This window comes from Pinus tabuliformis, chromosome Q, assembly GCF_031772625.1.
Source record: "Pinus tabuliformis cultivar Carrire ecotype Pingquan chromosome Q, CPIR1, whole genome shotgun sequence".
NCBI lineage: Eukaryota > Viridiplantae > Streptophyta > Pinopsida > Pinales > Pinaceae > Pinus > Pinus tabuliformis.
The window spans coordinates 7,898,236-7,920,045 of NC_142296.1; the positions used below are offsets into that span (position 1 = coordinate 7,898,236).

Sequence of the window (21,810 nt, forward strand, 5' to 3'; positions counted from 1 at the left end):
ACTATACTAGTCTTGATTGCACTAGAAAATCAATAGTGGTGTCCTAGATGACTCTCCAAATCACCTTCCCCATATAAAGAGTTCGGGGAGGGTCAAAAGCCCATTTGTTTAGCTCTGTATGCTCTCAAGAAAAGGCAGACTCTAACTGGTGGGGAGAAGCATAAGCCTATTTAAATAGTCATCTGCAGTTCCATCTGTTCAATAATTCCCCATAAGGATTGCCAGTAGTGTATATTCACCATTTATTTAATAAAACTTTTCCACTGTAATTAAGAAAGTATTTAAAAGTGGTAGCTTTTTTAGATGAAATGGAAAATACAGCTATGAGCAATCACAGGACAGTTTTCTTACATTAGACAATCCAATTGTGATGTTGTGACCATATACATTTAGCAACTATTGTCATTGTTATAGGTAGATATATGTGATATTAGCTTGTGAAAAGTTTACTCGAAATTTCAAGGATTAGTGTTTTTTTTGGATGGCTGACAAATGTATTTTTGGGTTCCTTCTGACCAGTTATTTGGGCTTGGAGTGGCCAATATTTGCGGTTCATTCTTTTCTTCATATCCTACCACGGGTAAGAAGACTTAAATTTCATGCCTAACTAAAGAATAGGAATTTGCTTCAGTAGTGATGATCATCATTCTACTAGATTGTTAATGTGTTTGCAGGATCATTTTCAAGATCGGCTGTTAATAATGAAAGTGGTGCCAAGACCGGTTTATCTGGATTCATTATGGGAGTGATAATTCTCTGCGCTCTTCAATTTTTGACACCTCTTTTTACGGATATACCTCAAGTACATTCATTTCTACACTGGATGGACAATTAAACCTTATTGAGATGTTTTCCTGATTATTTTCAGCATTGTTGAACCTTTTCTCATGCCATTGTATTCTTAGATTCTACATAAAGAAGTACTTCGATAAAAAGTTTTTGGAATGCTGCATAAAGAATTTTTACTATACCTGGGATTGCAGACTGTTTCAAATTATTGTTGGAAATTGTTTTACCTTCGTAATTTATTTTGGATAATGAAGAAAAGATTCAGTAGGTTGCCATATTCTTTGCCAGATGCCATTAATTATCAGAAAACACACAACAGATAGAATCAGAAGTGCTTGCATGGTTTTTAATATGATAGGTTAATGCCTAACAAGTTTATGCAGTGAAACTTAGTTCTTACTAACTTTCATAATCATGTCATTGATCAGTGCACTCTGGCTGCAATTGTGGTATCAGCTGTCATGGGTCTGGTATGTAGCTTTCAGTTTTCACAATTTCTATTGTTTTTTTCTTTCCCAGCAGTACTTTCAAGGGATGGAAATTTCTATAAGGTGATTTGTTAAAGCTAGGCTTTGAGAGCATAAGTTTAACAGGAAAGACCATGGTGATGTGCATTGTGTAGCTTTAAATATTTGCAAGGAGTAAGAGATAGAACTTTCAGGCTGTTGAGAGTCATTACAATCAAAATTTTAGCAATTATTGGGTCTGTTAGTTCACAAATGTTTTTCTTTTGGGGAGTAAAGTAAACCACTGATTTTTTCATCAATATTGAGAATTACTTTTACATGTTACAATGGGTTGTCCTAGTTTATCATGGAGTTTAAAATTCCAAAATTCGATTAAGAAACCCAATCATTCAGATAGACCATTTGCTTTCAATATTTCATAACAAAATATCCCCGTCTCATCAAATATCTAAAGGATGCCAAGGAAAGAAACTCCTTGTAAACAGTTATTCATATGATAATATGATTGGGAAATAAATTGCCAATATAATGTTTTGTCACCTCACTGTTTGCTAATTGAAAGAAACAACAGTCTTAGTGAATCAATGTTGAAATTGTGCCAGTAGTACAAATTATGTTGTAAAATCCTTTTCTGTCTCTCTCTGAAAAACAAGTCATGTAGAATGCCACGTACTTCATTAAAATATCGGACCCTTCAAGAAGAGTTTTGAAATATGTAGAAGGTACCCCTAAATGAGCGGTCAATAGACACATAAAAGTCCAAAGCATTCTTCTTTGAAATCCATGACCCATCATTCTGTATGCAAGTGGTAACACCATGTGGTAAAGAAGTACCTTTGTTATGAAGCTGATTATATGACAGCATCCAAGAGTACATCACTATAATCTATCAGATCATCATGAATCAAGCATCTCATGCAAACATAGAAGCACACCCATGAAGACTATCCATATGTGTGATGAAAATGGCACTTGTTAACTGTTATACACTGTGTGCTAACAATACTCATGAAGCAGTTGAAACATTTCTGTTAATTTACCTTGCTTCTTGTTACCTCTCCAACCTGCACTTAATGATAAAAGTCCTAATCCACAAGGTGCAACCGGAAAGGGAACTACTAGGACGGTTACCACTGTCAGCAAAGCGAACTATCTGCCCTGCATTAGGCAGCCTCTCCTTCAGCTCAGTGGAGGCATCCCTAAGTAGGATTACTAAAACTAAACATTTAAACACAAGGTGATAAGAGGGTAGCCTTAGTAAAACAATGTTCTTTGTATTTCTTATGAAGTAAGGGTGATGGAAGGATATAGATATTAGGGCCAACCCAACAAGGGAAATGGAGTCGAGGGACTATCTTAGAGGGATTATTTTCATCGTAATTAGGGTTGGAGATGAGGCACGGAAGCTCTCTAGATCCACCTGTTGACGGGCTGGAAATTATCACCAACAGTCAAGGGGATCTCTCTGGTGTAGGGTTCCCAACTAGAGCCTGCACTGCGTGTGTTGGAGATCCCTTCCGGTATGTAGGCTCGACTGCCGTTCAGTTTTGTGGAGCTAGCTTCGGACGGAGATATGATATAAACTTAATAGAATGTATGAGCTTTAATAAACACGAGAATAATTGACAAATATCCTGTACCATATATATACCATGAATAGCAAAAGGTAAACCACACAATCTCACGTAAAGTTACTGTTAGCAGGACTTTAGATAAGACTTGTGCATACTAGATAAATAATGCTCAACGATTGCAAAATCAGTTTACAACAATCAATCATTTATCAGCGTACATAACTGTGCTGTAAAAAAAAACAGATTATACTAATACCTAAAGAAATAGTTCATAGGCATGAGTATAGAGTCAATACACCAAATACCATTCATACATAGAAAAACTAGATTTGGAGTGCGAAACAGCATGAGGGGAGACCGCACATCAAATAGCTTTCGGGAACATTCGATCCATTAAGTGAGAAGAATACTCATGGCACAAGCACATAGATATTTGAAGCATTCAATAGTGAAAACGTACAATTAACTCCTGTATTGACTAGAAGGACAAAAATTCTCTCAAGCAATATGTCTATGAATCTCCAAAATAGTCCTCAGCAAAAATCCCCCACAAATGAGGCGTGAGGTTACATTTATAGGATGAGAGAGACCTTTGGTCTACTCTTGACTCTTGGACTTCCCAGTGACCTTTCACCAACCAAATGACTCTTGGCATTCTATGTGATCTTTTGCGTTCATAGAGTATTCTATGCTATCATAGTACACAAAAGAAAAATGAATATTATCCTAGTTGGCTAATCTACAGATGGCGAGTTCCGAAATGTTGAGCCTGAGCTTTTCTGTCAGGTAAGCGCGCCATATGTTGTATTCTGCCGCGATGGGAGAGATTTGTGGCTGGCCTTCATCATGTCGGTGTAAGCACTCTAGTGCATCCAGGATAAGGGTATTTCGTTTGGCACGTATATGATTGTTCAAGGTACCCAACTTGGTGTAGAGCCTCACTGGTTCTACAATGTAACGCTTGATATTTTCTCTTGAGATTGGCATATCTCCTGTGCGGGCGACTTGTCTATATGTCTCCACGAATGCTTGCACCTCATTATTGATCTCCTCTTGATTTCTTACCTGTCCAATTTCTCCTATAGAAGGGGACCCATGCAGTTGGATCACTGATTCCAGACTGCTGAACAATTGTCTGTAGGAAGCCAACACCCTCTCCGCATCTTTGGCCAATTTTTCTCTGGATTGCACTTTGATACGAAGCTGGACCCTGGTATTCTACATAGCGATCCAATCTTTCCTAGGAACTACTGTCGGGGCTTTGGGGTACTTTTCAGACCACTCATGTATTTTATCTAAGGCGGTCATGGCCTCTTTGAGCATGGCAACCCTTTCTTTTGAGTGAGTTTAAATGGTCACTATGGGAGCTATAGTGTGGTGCAGTTTTGCCATTTCTTCATAGACTACTACCATAGTCTCCCCCAAGATCTTTGTTTTTGATGCGACTACCACTTCGAAATCAACTAATCCTGTGTGTAACAAGTGGAGTGTCGCGTTTTCCTCCTCCATCTTTCTCTTCCCTTGTTCTGCAACGGTGGCCCTTTGCTCAAATGCGTATAACCTGTTTTGCAAATCTACAATCTGTTTACTCATCCAAGCTATGTTGTGTTTTGTGGCAGCCACGAATGCTGTACCGGCGGAGGCGATCATTTGAGGATTTGACGTGATATTTGGCACGATATTCGTTGCCGTAGTTACCGACAATGGGTCAGCTGGGTTTCGGCTGCAGGATTTCTTCCTCTCCTGTATAATTTTGAGGTTTACTTCATCAAATGTGATTTTAGTTAGATCTAGAACCTCTTCATCTTGATCTTTTGAGATGCCTAGCTCTTGGAGGGGCAGGTGTCCACCAGTGAGGGGAGTAACGGGAGGTACATCCAAAGGAGGAAGCTCACTTTGTCCTGAGCTTGAGTCGACCACCTTGCTCGTCTCTCCTTGTTCATTTACTACAACTTCCTTTTCCCTGTTTGCCCTAAGCTCCTCCTCCTGTTGCCTCTTTTCTCTTTCTGCTAGTGCCCGTTGCCTTTCTAGCTCTTCCTCCATGTTCTTCAGTTCCTGTTCTAATCTTTGTTGTTCCTCTTGTTTTTTCTTCGCATCTTCTTCTGCTTGTCTCTACTTTTCGGCTTCTTCTTGCTTCTTTCTCTCTATCTCATCCTATGCTCTCTTTTCTTCTTCCTACCACCTTTTCTCGTCTTCTTGCCTTTTCTTCTCTATCTCATCCTGGCTTTGGTCGTCGGATTCCTGCGATTGTTTGCTTTCTAGTTCTCTTCGCCTCTTTAGCTCTTGCTTCTTTCTTGCCAGTTTGGCATTTCTTTGTATGAGTGTAACTTCCTCTTCCTCACTGTCGCTTAGAGGGTCTTCCACTTCTTTTCCTTTTCGCTTCCCTGATGCCTCGGCTCCCTTTGGTGTTCTTTCTCTGAGGCTTACATCATCCTAGAAATCATCAAGGAGCTCATCTTCTATGGCCTGCTGCTCACTGGGGCTGATCTCCCTTGTGGAGTTATACCAGTTCCTAATTCCGTCCTCGAGATCCTTCCTAGTGTGGGCGTAAGACCAACTGAATTTTGCCTTCTTATAGTGGGCAGCTACGACCTTCTCGGGGTCATACGTTCTGTAATTTAGGGTCACGAAATGGCTCCCCTCCAGTTCTTCAGCTTCCACTTCCACCTGTTTGAAGTTTTCTACTACGTACGCTCCAATAGTGAGAGGGAAAGGCAGCCAAGGTTTCTTCTTACCTTTGTTCAACACCTTCGAGAAACCCTGTGTCATCTGGTAGCAGACCTCTCGTAGAAGAGTCCTATCTGTGATGAACTTGGGCAGAGCGTGAGGAGCTTTATGAGTACCAAACACCCTGACGATTGTTCCTTCATCGATAGGGAACCAATGAGCTACTTTAACCACGGTCCTCATGGCTCTCTTTGACATGCAAGGTGGTTCTTCCCTGAACAACAGTTGGTATAATGGGATGATAAATGTTTTAGATATTATATCCAACGTGGCTCTATAAGTTGTGTCCCAGAAGACTTTGTAGTGGCAGTGGACGGGTTGGGATACTGATGAGTCCCAATTGCAGCTCCAATGCTCAAAGTGGCACCTCGAACAGACAACATCAAGGAGGTATGAAGACATATAGAATTCTGGAGGTTGCTCGAGGGGTGGGCTTTGGGCGGCGGCTATGTTGGTCCTCAAGGATGATGACAGGATGCTCGCCCAATTAAAAATAATTCCTTGAGTGGCGACAACATACATGAGTGGGACCCACGTGCCATAAAACACATCACAGTCTGCCTTGCCATATAGTCGGCACATCATTGCAGCGATTAACTGATATACTCTGCGTAGCCCTTCTGTCTTGTAGGCCTGGTTTGTCCTGACTCGGAATTTCGCAGGTTCTTGCCACCAATCCCTCAAGATGTCTTTCGTCGGGATAGTGAATCCAGTGAGCCACTTGGTGTTAAAAATCTGCTGCTTCTCAGGCAATTTGTAGTAGGCACTGATGTTTGTCGAAGCAATGGTGGCTATAGGTGCTCCATCATGACCCCTAATCATCCAGTCATCTGTGCTTGTACACTGCAAGACCCATTCGATGATCTCAGCGCACGGGAATACTGGTGGATGAGCCACTACTTTATGTAATCTTGACCTTTTGATGTTGATATATACTTGGAAGTCCTCCTGTGTTTCCGGGATATCCCTCTTAGCAAATTCCTCATAGATCTCATACCAAGAGAGCCTGGTGGTTTTATTTATGTTGCAAGCCGTGTCTGTAAAGATAGGTGGCTGTTCATTTGGATCAACTTCCCATGCCTCGCTTCCCGAGGTGCCTTGAGCTATTTTAGTAGTCGGGTGACCCATCTCGTCTTCAAAAGAAGAAATGGATATGCACTCGAGCTCGACGTCACCTGGCATGTCAAAAACACAATCCCACGATGAGAGAGAGGGCATGACAATAAATTAAAACACAATAAAAGGAAAACTTAGCCGGTGAAAGGAGGGTCGCGGGGATGAGCGAGTTGCACGGTCTCCAATGTTAAGAATGTGACTGCGTGACTGAGGTCAAGGGTTGGGCGCGACCGCAAGGTCGCAATGCGCAAAATTAGGTTGCAGATCGCACAGCGGGTGGTGGTCGCAGGTCGCAAATGGTAGGAGGTCACGGGAAAGAGGAGTTGCGAAGTCGCAAGGGGAAGGGTATCGCAGCCGTGGGATGCGCGACTATGGCTCAGATTGGCTTAGAGAAGGCCCTGAACGACTTTGGGAGACTAGGGTCACTTTCAAAAGGATGGAGCTTTGGGTTCTTGATCTAATGAGGGGGATCAAATGCAAGGCAAACCTAAAACTCTGAGTGGAGGAACGGGGAAAGGCTAGGGTAATTTATGAAGCACAAATGGAAAGGAAAGCTAAGTAAAAAGGCTAAACCCTAGGGTGGGAGGTAAGCCAGAGGTCAGGAGGTGCAGTCAGTGACATTTGGAAGAAAATAATCATTGCAGGAGGGAGGACCGTTACTTATCGAAGTTGGACGCGCGCGCGAAGTCGGGTCGGAGGGATTTCTGGCTTCTAGTGCGACCAACAGAGCCTTGCCAAATGCGACCAGGGTGCCCTCCTATTTATAAAATCATCGCACGTGTGGAGGTCACGAGGGTCGGGAGTGCGGATATTGCGACCTTGCGACTCGCAGGTCGTGAAGTCGCATGAGTTGTGAGGTCAGGTTGGAATGTGTGAATAGGCGGTGCGACCTTGTGAGTCGTGGAGTCGCATAGTCGCATAGTGGCACAAGTGACTGACGGTAATTAAGGCGACTTTGCGACTTGGAGGGTCGTAGGGGTCGCGGGGTTGTAGGATAGTTGAGCGGTTGGAAGTGCGACTATGCAACCTTGCGGCCTGCGAGTCGCCGTGGTTGCAAGGGTTGCCGTGGTCGCGAGTACAAGCGATAGTCACGTGCCGACTATGGGACCCGGTCTATCGGGGCATGAACTAGCGACTTGGCTTAACTTAGTCAAAAACTTGGATTTTTCTTCACGTTTACCGACACTGATGAACCTTCGGGTAGGACCTGGCGGGGCTAAAGCTTAGGCTTGATGTAGGGGCTCCAAAAATTTAATGGTTACCCGGATTTTTGGAGGTGTTGTCGCAACAGCTACAACACCACCCTAATATTGTTGGAAATTAATGCAGAAATTTCACAAGGAATGACTCTAAAGGATGCTCCTTCAACTAACACTTAACTTCACCCTAGAATTGGAATCAACAAGTTTGCAAATATTCCTAAGATATTGCACAGATTATTAAATCCTGGAACCACTATAGAAAAGGAGAAAAGATGTGTGTTGCACTAGATTCTTTCCAAGTAGTAAATATACTCTTTAAATAGATCAAGTCACCTTTGCTATGTGAAAGAAACTACACCACTTTTAGGTTCAAGAAGCATAATATTTAGTGACACATTAAAATAGAGAACCCTTGCACATCACATATACTCCAAAAAAGTTGTATTCATTAAGCTCCAAGGAGGGAAAACCACAAATTGTTGGGCTACTTGCACACTGAAGTGGATTGCACCTATCAATCCAGATTTAATGAAGAGCTCTCCAAGAAGATTTGTTTTTTAGATATCCAAAATATAAAGTTATGGAAGAGGGGAGAAACCACTATTTATTAAAAAATAAAAGAAAAAGAAACCCTAGATTGAGGCCCATGTTAATACAATAGGTGGAAATTAAGCCTTTCCTACATGAAAGTTGAATTTTACAATCATGGAAATATAGTAACTAGAGCTTAAAAGTTATTACAAAATTATGAGCTTACAGACAAAATGGATTATATACATAGAGCTTATTTGCATAATAGAGATATTGTATTGTGGTCGTGAAATAATGTTTTGTGTTTCTAGGAAACAGCCAAATAAAATCTTGAGAATATTGAAGCTTTTATCTTTGCCATTTTAGATGCTACAGCAATTCTAAGTTTTAACATTGCATATGTGATACTCAAACATGAAAAAGTGTTATATTCTCAGTGTATGTAATTTCCACTAGTTTTCATCTTAGAAGGCATTGGAATAGATTCATCTAATTAATTACACAAAGAATATTTCTTTTTTATTTTGATAGTATTGTGAAAGGATAATTTTGATGGTAATTAATAATATTTTTCATGACAGATTGATTATGAAGAGGCTATATTTCTTTGGCGTGTTGATAAAAGAGATTTCCTTTTATGGGTTACAACAAGTATTACCACGCTATTCCTTGGCATTGAGATTGGAGTACTTGTTGGAGTAAGTAAACAAAGCATTTAGAAGTAGAAAAATGAGAGTACTTCATTATTTGAGCAGAATTTTAATTACTACTTTCTTTATTTTCTTTGAGGTATCATTTTCTTCATGAATAACAACATGTCACATTTTAGCATGTTTTCAGTATCGATGAAAACTTCATTATATAGTAAGGCTAGATTATAAAAGAAACTCATCCATTATTTTTCTATGATTAGAAGATAATTCCCTTTTACAATTATTCTTACTGAAGTTGTTGGCCCTTTGAATATGAAAAAAATGTTGATTTTTCATGATTTCATAATCTGATAATTACTTTTCAATGATTCTTTAACTAATTTATCTCATGTCACATTCATCATTAAGCAATTATATATAGAAAATATCAACAGTAAAATAATAATTAGAGTAGGATCATGAGGAGACAGCCAAATAAGAGACAGAACTTTTTACCTGGGGAAAATCCTAACTGGGGAAAAACCCAACAACTTTTAAGTTTTCTGTGATGTCCCCATTTTTAGTTTCCTCTATAGTATAGCCAAGATGGATTTCTAGGGTGTGAATTTTTCAACTATTGCAGCAACGGGGAATTATTCTTCTAACTGTAAATTAATTAACAATTTATTTTCTAAGACAAACAATGAATAATTCACAATTGCAATGTTTCACCAAAATAAAAATATTGTGGAAGATAAACTGCAAACTGAGTAAATATTGGCACACACACACACACAAATTATGACAGTTATTTTGGAATAAAGTACCCAGAAAAACCCAACTTGGGAAAACCGGTGCAGCAGCCGAGGGTTTTTAATATTTATTATTACGCTACAGTGAGAAGTTCTTAGTACAATCTATGTATGCTCGACTAGCAATCCAATCAGCAAAATAAATTGGCCAAAATATCTGAGGCAAATACCTCAACACCACGCTTGATCCAGCTCCAACAACTAGCAAAACTAGCTAGTCATACAACCTCTATGCAGTGCTTGCGTAGGCTCTAACTCGCTAAGTCTTGGAATTGCTGGAAAAATGACGAATTGGCTGTCTCTGCCGTTGGAAGGAATTCACTTGGCCTCTTGGAGAATATCGGAACCAACTATAACTGAATCACTGTTCCCTTCAGCAAAATCGATCTCTCTCTGAAGTTATCCGCGCAGCTTTGCTGGGAAATACAACCCTTCTGCTGCTGACTATCTAGATCTGGAAGACTTCCTCTGGACTCACTGTCTCTACCCCTCTCTGTGTCTTCTTCCCTTCTCTAACTCGAACTCTTTCGACAAACTGTTGCTACTCTTTGGAAAATCGAATTGCCCAAGGAAATCGATCTCAAGTGTGTTCCTCCATCTACCCATCGACTTCTTATAATCTCACTATGGGACTCCAATGGTCAAGACTAAAACATAATCAATGGATGAGATTATTTCTTAGTCGATTCTTGTGAGTTTCTAGAGAAATCTCACCTTCCTCTATTAATTACTATTAATTAATCATTTTCTCTAAATTAGACTTGGGAAAAATTTAATTACTGATTAATTAACTTAATTAACGAATTTCTAGGTGGATTTTCCTAAAACCTTTTCTGGGTTATGGAGTCGTAGTGTTTCTTAGCCTCTCTAACAACCGTCGAGACTAGAACACCATCCGATGCTATAAAAATTAACACTCCCTCTTAGCAAGGAAGGTGTTCTATTGCTGAATTGCTCCAACACCCTATCCCTGCATCACCTCCTATATACGCTACTGATTTTTGGCCACTGTGACTGCGTGCCACTGCGCACCAACTACTGCGCAACTCTAATGTTGCATCTGTGTTGTTGCTGAAACTGCTATATTGCTGCCAACTCTGCATCTGCACTGCAATTCCGTCTCATCTATTGTTGTCGCTACTACAACTGCTGCAACTGAGAAGCATCCAAAATACTGAATAAATTGTGTTTCTATGCTGCATCTATCTCTCAAGCATCCAACTGCTACTAGCCTCCGCAATATCCACTAAGGAATTTGTGTTGTTGTTGACTTTGCTACTGAGCCTCCAACACTGTTGTGCGCTCCTCAGCACCTGACTGCAACTAGTCTGCAACCGTCACTTTGGAATCTAACTGTATCATTGGCACTGATCCATCTTGCTACTGAACACTATGGACCCTCGTAGCAATTTAATGATCCATGAGGAAGACACCTAAATGGGCGTTGCCTGAACCTCTATGCAACCCTTGGACTATAGCTCCATATCACCCCACCTCACTTCAGGAGGTATAACTGCAAACATGGAAAAATCTTCCTCCAACCTAGAGGACAATTTGTCAATCTTTGTGGATGTTTCTGCCTGGTCCTGCTTCTCGTGCTTTCCCTTCTTCCTTTGATGACACCAAGTACTGTAGTGTAATGCCCCTTCCTAAATATTTTGCCAAGGAAAAATCATAATTTTGCCAATTTTGTCATTTTTGGGGCTTAAAGTAAATTTTGGAGGGACACTTAGGAAAAGGGGGTCAAAATCCTTTCCTTAGTGGAATCTGGGGGCCATTTTCCCAAAAATATGCATTTCTTGGTGAAGGAATTCAAATTTCTTAGCAGGGGGCTCGAATTATTGTTGGAAGGGCCCACATGAGCTGAGGGATCAACAAGTATAAATAAGAGGAAGGCAACATCATTTGGGGATTTTGATCATTTGAAATCTAATTGTTACTCTAGCTATTTAGTTGAGTTACATAGTGCTATTGAGCATAAGAGTTTCCCAATGAGGAAGCTCAACCTCTCTTTGGTGGACTTCGAGTGCCACCCTAGAAGACCATTTTGTCTTTCTTTGGAGGTTGGGGAGAAATACCACGCATTTCGGGTTCAGCTGGGACGCAAGAGAGGGAGTCACGTAGTTCTTGGTGGAGTGTGGTGCTGGAGTCAGGGGCTATACTATTGCTGGAGCCTTTCTTGACCAAATTTTAGGTGAAAGGGAAGGATTTTCAGGAGTAGGGAGGCTTCCAACAGTAGTACAAATTTCTGGAGCTTGGGCTTGTGTCATGTTGCCCAGGACTACGTAGTCACTTGTGGGGGCTGAGTGTGGGAAGTCTTGAGAGAGGGATTGAGTAGTTGGGGTTGTTTGGATTTCGATTGGAGGGGATTTGTGGAGGATTCCTAACCCTTTTGAGGAGTAGCAAACACTATATTTGTTACAAGTGACAATTTTTGGCAGTGGAGAAGGTCAAGCATTTTGCGGTCGATTTTGGAGCGTTAAAACTAGGGAAAACCCTTTCTGGGTTTTTTTGGGTTTGGTGCAAGGATCTCATTAATAATTTGGAATTTTTTTTTGGGAAGATTTGAGGGTGAAACAGGGGTTCCAAGTCAGCGAATGGTACTTTTAAGTTTTCTCCAAGGGCCAGCACAGAGATTTGTTGGGGAGTTTTCTACAGCATCTGGGTAGCTATTATTCATCCACTTGGGGCTTGTAGCTTGCTCTAAGCAAACCCAGGTGCACTCATTCCAATCCATATTGTACTCCTTCATATATATATATAATAAAATTGGCCCATTTTGGTGTGTTTTTGGCCCATTTTTGGTTGTCTGATTGGTGTACATTTTTATTATGTTGTATGTGCTGCATTTGCTTGATTATAATTGTTAATTTTCCATTAGGAATATTACAGTGGTATCAGAGAATGTTCTAGCCAGTTGTGGGCTTGAGAGCAGGTGATGATAGGGTTGTTTACAGGAGCAGTGTATCGACATAGAGGCAGAGTTAGAGGTAGAGGCAGGGGACGAGGTATAGAGGGAGAATGAGACCCCTTTTTTGATATGGAGGTGGAAAACTTCAAGCGCCACATGGACAATCAAGAGGACCACAAGCAACCCAGACAAGGGGGCCAAAACTAGATTTTAGAGGAGCTGTTGAGAGCCAAGCAACAGATGTTGAGGCAGGGGAAGCTCATCATGGACATGATGCAATAGGTGATAGGGTTGTAGGTGAATGGAAGACCAGAGGGGGAGCACCAGGGTGATGGGGGTTCCAGAGCTAGAGGGGGAAGCTCTATCTATCAGCCCCCATAAACCCCTCTGTGTGGACAGGGAGGCCGTCCCCCCATGCCTCGCTTTGTAGACGAGCTGGAGCTTGAAAGGGAACCGGATCCAATTGTAGATTTAGTCCATCCAACTGCATCCCATATTGATGAGTATGAGGGGTTGGATGCCAGGATCAAGAGGGTGATGTCCTTTGGGGAGTACATACACCTTAAGGAGAGACGTACTACTGGGCCAAGACGCATTATAGAGGGGGACAATCTAGACAGGATGTACAGAAAATAGCGGGGAAGTTACACTTCCTAACTTTGATGGGTCAGCCAAGAGTTTAGCTAGGCCATGGCTGCAGAAGTTAGATACATACTTTCACCTGAGTCCCATGCGTGAGATGGATGCTATTCGGTTTGCTACTGTGCACTTGGAGGGTAATGCCCAGGAGTGGTGGTACCATGGGTTGATTACATTGTGGCATATTCGCATCACTTCTTACAGCAAGTTCACCTGGAGTTTGATTGAGAGATTTGAGTGGAAGAACCCAAAGTTACACTTCAGGGAGTTGGCCCACCTGAGGCAGACTAACAACATAGAGGTCTACATTTAGGAGTTCCAGAGATTGGCTGTGATAATGACTGACATTTCGGAGGTCCGACTGATCATGTTATTTGTGGAGGGGCTTGTTGAGCCATTTCGTGGTTGGGTGAGGGCCTACAAGCCACATCACAAATGGACGCCATTTCCAGGAGCTGGGATATGATTGACGCAGTGCCCAAGACTCGGGCTTTCGTTCCCACTGGACCCACTGCTCCACAGGGGAATCGAGATACTAGACCACCTCAGAGGGATGGAGGACATAGTCAACTGGATGAGGAGACCAGGAGGGACCTCAGGAGGAGGAAGCTATAATTCACGTGCCAGGAGCCTTGGGCACCAGGGCAGGAATGCACTAAGCGCAAGGCCCACTACATTGAGGTGTATTCAGATAGTGAGCTGGAGGAGTTTTAGCTGGGTGCAGAGCAGGGAGATGAGGGGGAACCGTCTTCAGGAGGAGCACCACCGCCACCACAACCACCTAGGGGAGGACCATTTGCTCCAACAGGGGGTGTTCTTGCTTCACTTTGGGGAGTCCCAAAGTACTTGACACTTTGGATCAGAAGGATTGTGCAGGGGAAACGAGTGTCGGTCCTTGTAGACAGTGGGGCCACCCACAATTTTATCAGTGCCCAGATGGTGGAGAGGAGGGGCATTCACATAGAGACATTTGAGGGGTTCTCAATGTTGGTGCCAAGAAACAAGACAATTTAGTGCACGAAGTATGTTCCCAGTTTCACGGTGACGATGGGGAACTACTCCGTCACTGATCAGTTCTTTGTAGTTGATGTTCCAGACACTAATGTGGTGATGGGTGTCCAGTTGCTATACTCATTGGGGAGGGTCACTACCGATTGGCAGAAGCTCGAGATGGAGTTTATAGGCCTAGACGGGAAGTTGGTAGTGCTGAGAGGGATGCACCCTTATCCACCCTAGATAGTTTCCGCTCACAGGATGGAGGAAGACCTACGACATGGGAACATAGAGTGGGCGGTGGAGCTTAGGATTTCAGAGACAGGGACTTCGACACGACCTGTACACCCAGATATTTTAGCCTTGTTGGAGAGGTACCAGGGATTTTTTGGGGAGATCCCTCCAGGAAGACCACCAGACCGTGGGTTCGAGCATACTGTTGAGTTGGAGGAAGGGGTGCATGCGGCCATCACTACCCCCTATAGGCACCCCAAAGCCTATTGGGATGAGATAGAGAGGGACATACAAGTACTGCTGAGATTAGGGCACATCAGCCCTAGTTTGAGTCGCTTTGCCTCTTTCATGGTGCTGGTGAAGAAGGAGGATGGGACACTCTGCATTTGCATTGACTATAGGGCCCTCAATAAAAAGACACTGAAGAACAAATACCCTATCCCGCGCATTAATGAGTTGATGGACGAGCTTAGAGGAGCGAGATACTTCTCTAAGATAGATCTGTGCTCGGGGTTTCACCAGATTTGAGTGAGGGAGCAGGACATCCCTAAGACTGCCTTTCGTTGCCACTATGGACAATTTGAGTTCTTGGTGATGCCCTTCAGGCTGACCAACGTTCCAGCTAGATTTCAGTCTTGTATGAACCACGTGTTTCGTGCACAGTTGCAGCGCTTTGTCCTTGTCTTATTTGATGACATACTCGTTTATAGCTGAACTTGGGAGGAGCACCTTCAACACTTGGAGGTAGTACTTCACATACTGGAGGAGAAACAATTGTATGTGAAGATGTCCAAATGTGAATTTGGACTGACAAAGATGTTGTACCTTGGGCATTTGATTAGGGAGGACAGAGTGAAGGTACACTAGGAGAAGATCAGTGCCATCTTGGATTGGCCAACACCCAAGAATGTGACTGAGTTGAGAGGGTTCCTGGGCATTTGCACTTACTACAAGAGGTTTGTGAGAGGATTCTCATAGCTTGTAGCACCCCTCACTGATTTGATAGAAAAGGTGGCTTTTGAGTGGACGCAGGTGGCATATGAGGCCTTTGAGCACCTCAAGAAGGTTATGAGTAGTTGTCCTGTTTTGGCTTTGCCGGATTTCACACGGCCATTTGTATTGGAGTGTGATGCTTCTAGTGAGGGAGTTGGGTTGTGTTGACACTGGGAGGCCATCCTATTGCATTCGAGAGCAGAAAACTGCTACACCACGAGCGGTTGTACTATGTCTATGATAAAGAGATGCTGGCCATGATGCATGTGCTAACCAAGTTCAGATAGTATCCAGTGAGCAACTGGTTCAAGGTGAAGATTGACCACAACAATGTTCGATTTTTCTTAGAGAAACAGCCATTGGAGGAGAGGCAGCAGAAGTGGGTTAGCAAATCCAGGCCTATGACTTTGAGATTGAGTACGTCAAGGGCAAGCAAAACGTAGTGTTTGATGCACTCTCTTGGAGGCCCGTGACATTATCTTTGATGGATGCCACTCATGACTAGAAGGCTCAACTTTTGATTGAGTATTCCAAGGATAAACATGGGGATGATAGGTTCAGGGTGATGGAGGATGTGATATATTACAAGGACCGAATATACATGGTACCCAGATCTCAACTCAAGGAGAAGATTATGCAGGCAACTCATGATTCCCCTCTAGCAGGACACCTCGGGTTCCTCAAGACATATCATGCCATCAGGGAGAGGTTCTCATGGCGGGGACTCAAATGGGATGTAGTGAGACATGTACAGGAGTATGTCGTCTACCAGAAGAATAAGGTGGAGTTGTCACATCCTGCAAGATTACTTCATCCTCTCCCCATTCCGGAGAGGAAGTGGGAGAGTGTGTCCATGGACTTCATCACGGGGCTCCCGGTTGTGTAGGGGCAGGATTGTATCTACGTTGTGGTCGACCGATTGACCAAGTTCGCTCATTACTTTGCCATCCCTTCAAGATCTTCAGCTTCTCAAGTGGTCGAGTTATTCTTTAGAGAGGTATTCCAGCTACATGGTCTCCCCAAGACCATTGTTAGTGACAGGGGAAACCAATTCATGGGGGCTTTTTGGCAGGAGTTGTTTCGGTTGGTGGGGACCAAGCTTACACCCAGCACCACCTATCACCCACAGAATGATGGGCAAACTGAGATTGTGGATAAGTGGCTAGAAGGGTACCTACGCAACTATGTGACGGGGCAACAACAAGCCTGGGTGATATGGCTTCATTTGGGAGAGTTCTGTTACAACACCACTTATCACCTAAGTCACCTGACACGGGGGCACGAGGATTCGAGTGTTGGACACGGACATGTTGACCCCCCGGAACATGACACATTATATATTATTTTATTCAAATATATATATATATATTAAAAATTAGATATATCTTACACAAATTCTCATTCATGATACCAATTCATTTGATTCAAACATAGATCTTCACCTAGATGTAAGTTTTACAAAATTACAAGGTAACATTATGCATACAAATACAATTGTGATATAATACATATTCATCAATGATCCAATAGGAGAAAGACAAGATACTATAGTTTTCTCATTAAATTATCAAAATCAATGTGTTACATAGGTAGTAGCAATGGCAAATACAAATAGCAAATACAAAACAACTACAAGCCTCAAGGTAGTAGGTAGCTCATGAGTCATAAATCCTCATCATCAAAATTAGCATCACTATACTCATTATCATGGTCACCATTGCTCTCCTCTGCTGCATCCTCCTCCTTTATATTCAATGTCATCTCTACATCTGCTGGTGTGGAGGATGACCCCTCTACACTATCACCATCATCAAAAGTGACAGGCTCTAACACTGGCTCATTAAGGTCCAATTTGGCCAATGCCAACTCAACACTGCCATCCAAACCAGTGTTGATAATATCGGTGATGTTTGAAAATATCGCGATATTTTTGGCAAAACGATATATCCCCGAGTAAATATCGCGATATTTTCCATTTTGAAATATCAGGATATTTTCAAAATATTGGCAAAATATCACGATATTTTGAAAATATCGGCAAAATATCGCCATATTTTGAAAATATCAGCAATGTTTTAAAATATGAAAAAAATGATTTTTTATGCTTTTCGATATTTGCCGATATTTTCGCCGATATTGCCGATAAGATGTTTTTTGGACCTTTGCCGATATTTTGTCGATACCGATATTATCAACATTGGTCCAAACCCATATCATCAGGAAAGACATCCCACATCTTTGTCTTTCCCTTCAACCACTCATCTCTCTGCCTGTAAATAAGACAAAGGTCGGTGTGCACATACACCATTGTCTCTGCCCTGGACTGCTCAAGCCTGCTCTTCTTGACACGATACAAATTCCCATATGTGCTCCAATTCCTCTCGCAACAAGAGGATAAAGTCACTTGAGAGAGGAGCCTCATGGCTAATTGTTGTAGAGGAAGGCTTGTTGCCCCATGAGTTACCCACCAAGAATAGGGCTTCTTATCCCCCCTATCACTAATCACATCATATCCTACAAATCGGCTAGTGCTAGTGGAAAACTCTGCAAAGGCATCGTCCAAGGGATGTTCTATCCTAAAAAATCCTCCTCAATGCATCTTTCCTCCCCTATGAAATTTCACCATCCGTGTGAGGAGGGAATCTGTAGGAAGGTCCACCATTTAGCCACTCATGGTTGTAGTATTTTGGGTTCAACGAGTGAGCCAAACAATGTAAAGGTGTGCAATTCTTGTCCCATCTGCTGACAAGAATATCTTGTATGGTGGTGAAGAAGGCCTCTGATGATGTCTCATACTCAGGGCACTCACTCTGTAAAATAATGCTCCTCACAGACTCAATCATGGAATCCCATCCCTCATAAACCTCTCCTAGGATGGGTTGGTCTGTATCTGTAAATCAAAGCAAATAAATGATAGGGTCCATGATCTGAATAAGTAGATCTACCCTCTCCCACCAAGCATCATCTAACACTGTGTCCTTCACTCTTTTTGAGGCTGCTTGATCTGTCTTTCTCCAAAAAGACAAAACTCTGAAATAACCATGTCCCCAAGAGCGGTGTTGACCTCCCTCAACCTCTTCAACATGATGAATGAAGAGGCAAATTGTGTATCTGCAATCTTCAACAATGATAGATTGGTGTACTCCTTGTAGATAGTGAGGGCATTTGTATGATTTTGTACAATGTTGCGGATATGTCATGCATTCTCAATAATGCTTCCAATCCAAAGCACATAAGAAGCAATACATTTATGTGCTAAATTCAAAGAATGGACAATGCAAGGTGTCCAAAATACTTGTGGATATTTAGCTTCCACAATCATGTCAACGACCTTGCTAACAGGTGCATTATCTGTAATGATTTGCACACAAGAATCAACTGCTACAGAAAAACTGTGTCTTCACCTGAAAACTGCTCTGCGCTGAAGCTTCTACGCTACTCCCTCTGTCACTGGCAACCTTCAATGTGAAAATATTCTTCTTTGTTGACTCTCTCAAAGAGATTTTCCTATAAAAAAAATTCCCTCCTAGACTGGACTGCACAATTCCTCTGTGGATTCGATTTTCTGCCAATGTAGCAATTTCAAATTCCCTCCTTCTTTTCAACGCTGGCTCTTCCAGTTTGCACTCTTGCATAACTCAACTCCGATACCATGTGAAAATTTCTAAATAGAAATCCAATTGCAATGACTGATATTATTTCTTCTACTTATTAATTCAGAAATAAGTTATTCGCAGTGTTTCTACAACAAATATCGAAATAAATTCTACTACATTCTTCACAGTTAAAATACTGTGGAAAGTAAATGCATGGAAAAATACTAGAACAAGTATAATCACAATGACACAGTTATTTTTGGACAATTGTCCCTGGAAAAACCCAATGTGGGAAAACTGGTGCAGTAGATGAGGGTTTCTTTATTGATCTTCAGCGAAAATCTCATGTACAAGATACAACCAGCAGAATAGAAGAGGAATTTCTGTGAGAAATTTTACAGACGATATTCTCACGCTTCTCAGTGAGATTCTGACTCCGGAGAGGACCTGTTGCCCCCTGTGCGTCTCACTGTATCAGCTTCTACGTAGGGACTACGCAGTCCCAACGTCACAACCTCAGCGCTATCCCTCTTCTGTGTCATAGCCTCTACATTGTCCCTCCTCTTCTCTGCGTCTTTGTTTTGCCCCTGCACTCCCGACTGATGTTGATGCCCTCTCTCCTTCTCACCTGCAACTCTCCCTCTGATTCGATTTCCTCTTGCCGAACTTTGACCAGTGAGAAAATTGATCTTACTTGGGTAACTGAGTATCTGCCTGGTGTGTTTTCCAAATGCCCATCGAAGTCCTTCTTATAATCCTCCAGTTGAGTAATCAACGACATAGATTAGATTCTAATCAATGGCCCAGATCATATTGACTTGATCCTCGTCTTCTTTTAGAAGTTTCACCCTCTGTTTAATTACTACCCTTTAATTTTTTTAATTTCCTAAGTTTAGACTTAGGCACCCATTAAAAAATAATTAATTATTTTAACAAAACTGTCTCCGGGTGGAATTTCCCAAAACGATTTTTGGGTATTGTGGAATACAAGTGTCCTAGCCTCCCTGCAAATTCTGAGGCTTAGAGCACATCCGATGCTATCATAAATCATCAGGGAGGAGACCCATTATGATGAGGATCACTAAATGGATAGACCAATGATAGGGTGAGGGGTGATCCTAGAAGCATATTCACAAAAGAGGCTCAAATATGTGGCTTGCTTGCTTTGGAGGCAAGGCTTAAAGCTCTCAAAGAAGGGCTTAAGGGTAATTTCAAGGTTTAGGTTTAGGGTATATATCTTATAATGGAGGCTCCTAGGCCTTGAAATTCTCTTGAAAGCTTGGATTCCTAGTGATCCTTGAGGAATTACCTTTAATAGTGAATGGGACCACACGGGACCAAGTGGACCCGGAGGTAGGTCAAGGGGGAAGAGTTTAGCAACCAATGATATGCTTGACCTATTCTAGAGGGAGAATGGGATCAAGGAATGAATTTTTAATGAAAGGCAATGCAAGGATCCCAATGAGGATTCTAGCCTAAGGGAAACCAAGGGCAAGAATTGGTCTTTGAACTAGGGCTTGCAATATCTCAAGATCCCATCGTCGGAATCTCATGAAATTTGGAGGGCTTCTTGATGACACACCAACGCAGTTGTGGACCAAAACTCGAAGTATTTCGATAACTAGATCATGAGATAATTCATTCCCTAGGTGACCTAGAGAAGAGGAAAGGGGAGAAGGAAAATAGGTTTAGGGTGATCACCTTTGGATGTACCAGTGCCTAATCCTTTGGGGAGATTGGAGTCAAGTAGAATTGTGCTATGGACCTTTGAATTTTCTAGGTCAAGGAGGGCTCAAAGACAACTTCGCTTGGCACTAGGACAACAACAAAAGCAACTTCAAAGACTTTATACTTTGTTTTGCGAGATAAATGGCTTGTGAAGATGAAGTTCAGTAATGAAGCATCCCTAGGAAACATTCATTCATTATACATGGCCCATACATGAAGCATTCACTATCCAGAAACAAAATTTCCACAACTTGGCATAAGAGATGCAGCGAATAAGCCCTAGTATAGCAAAATGTTAGCAACAATGTATGTGACAAAATTAGAAAGAAAGAATAGCATTAAAATGTACTTACATGTATAAGAATATATCCAACCATCCAAAAAACTTGCCATCAAGAAGCTCCAAGACATGAAATTTATCCAAATATCAAAATTCATTCCATGCTCCAAAAATTCGTCCTCCAAAAAGGATAGCGAAAATCTCTAAAGAGGTACTAGTTCCAAATCCAAGTGATGATCATAAAATGAATCCTCATCACTTCTATTTATACATCTCTCATGAGTTCGATTTAGCTACTTGGGCCTACATTAGCCCCTAAAATAAAATAATGTGCAAAACAACTAGCATTTGGTGACAAGCCCACCAAACTAGCTCATAAACAAAAGAATATGCCTCTCAAGAGGTCGAATGATAAATAGTACATGTCGTTGGGCCTTCTAAGAAGCCTGTTGAAGTCCATAAGTGCGACAATGATGAATAGGACTCCCAAAAGTAGTGGACACGGGGTTGGCCCCTTGTTTTCCAAATAATAAACCTGTGGTGCTCCCAATGGGTATGAGGGCACACAAGTAACCTCATGGGCCTC

At 42.0% G+C, this 21,810-nt stretch overlaps 1 protein-coding gene across 1 annotated transcript in view; it reads left to right on the forward strand.

Moving 5' to 3' along the window:
- Window positions 1-21,810, forward strand: part of LOC149218004 (sulfate transporter 4.1, chloroplastic-like) — a 239,296-nt gene that overhangs the window by 148,031 nt on the left and 69,455 nt on the right. The window contains exons 8-11 of the mRNA XM_089383732.1: window positions 520-580; window positions 675-802; window positions 1,218-1,259; window positions 8,988-9,104. Of these exons, the coding sequence (XP_089239858.1) occupies window positions 520-580; window positions 675-802; window positions 1,218-1,259; window positions 8,988-9,104 (348 nt within the window). The remainder of the gene's footprint in view (window positions 1-519; window positions 581-674; window positions 803-1,217; window positions 1,260-8,987; window positions 9,105-21,810) is intronic.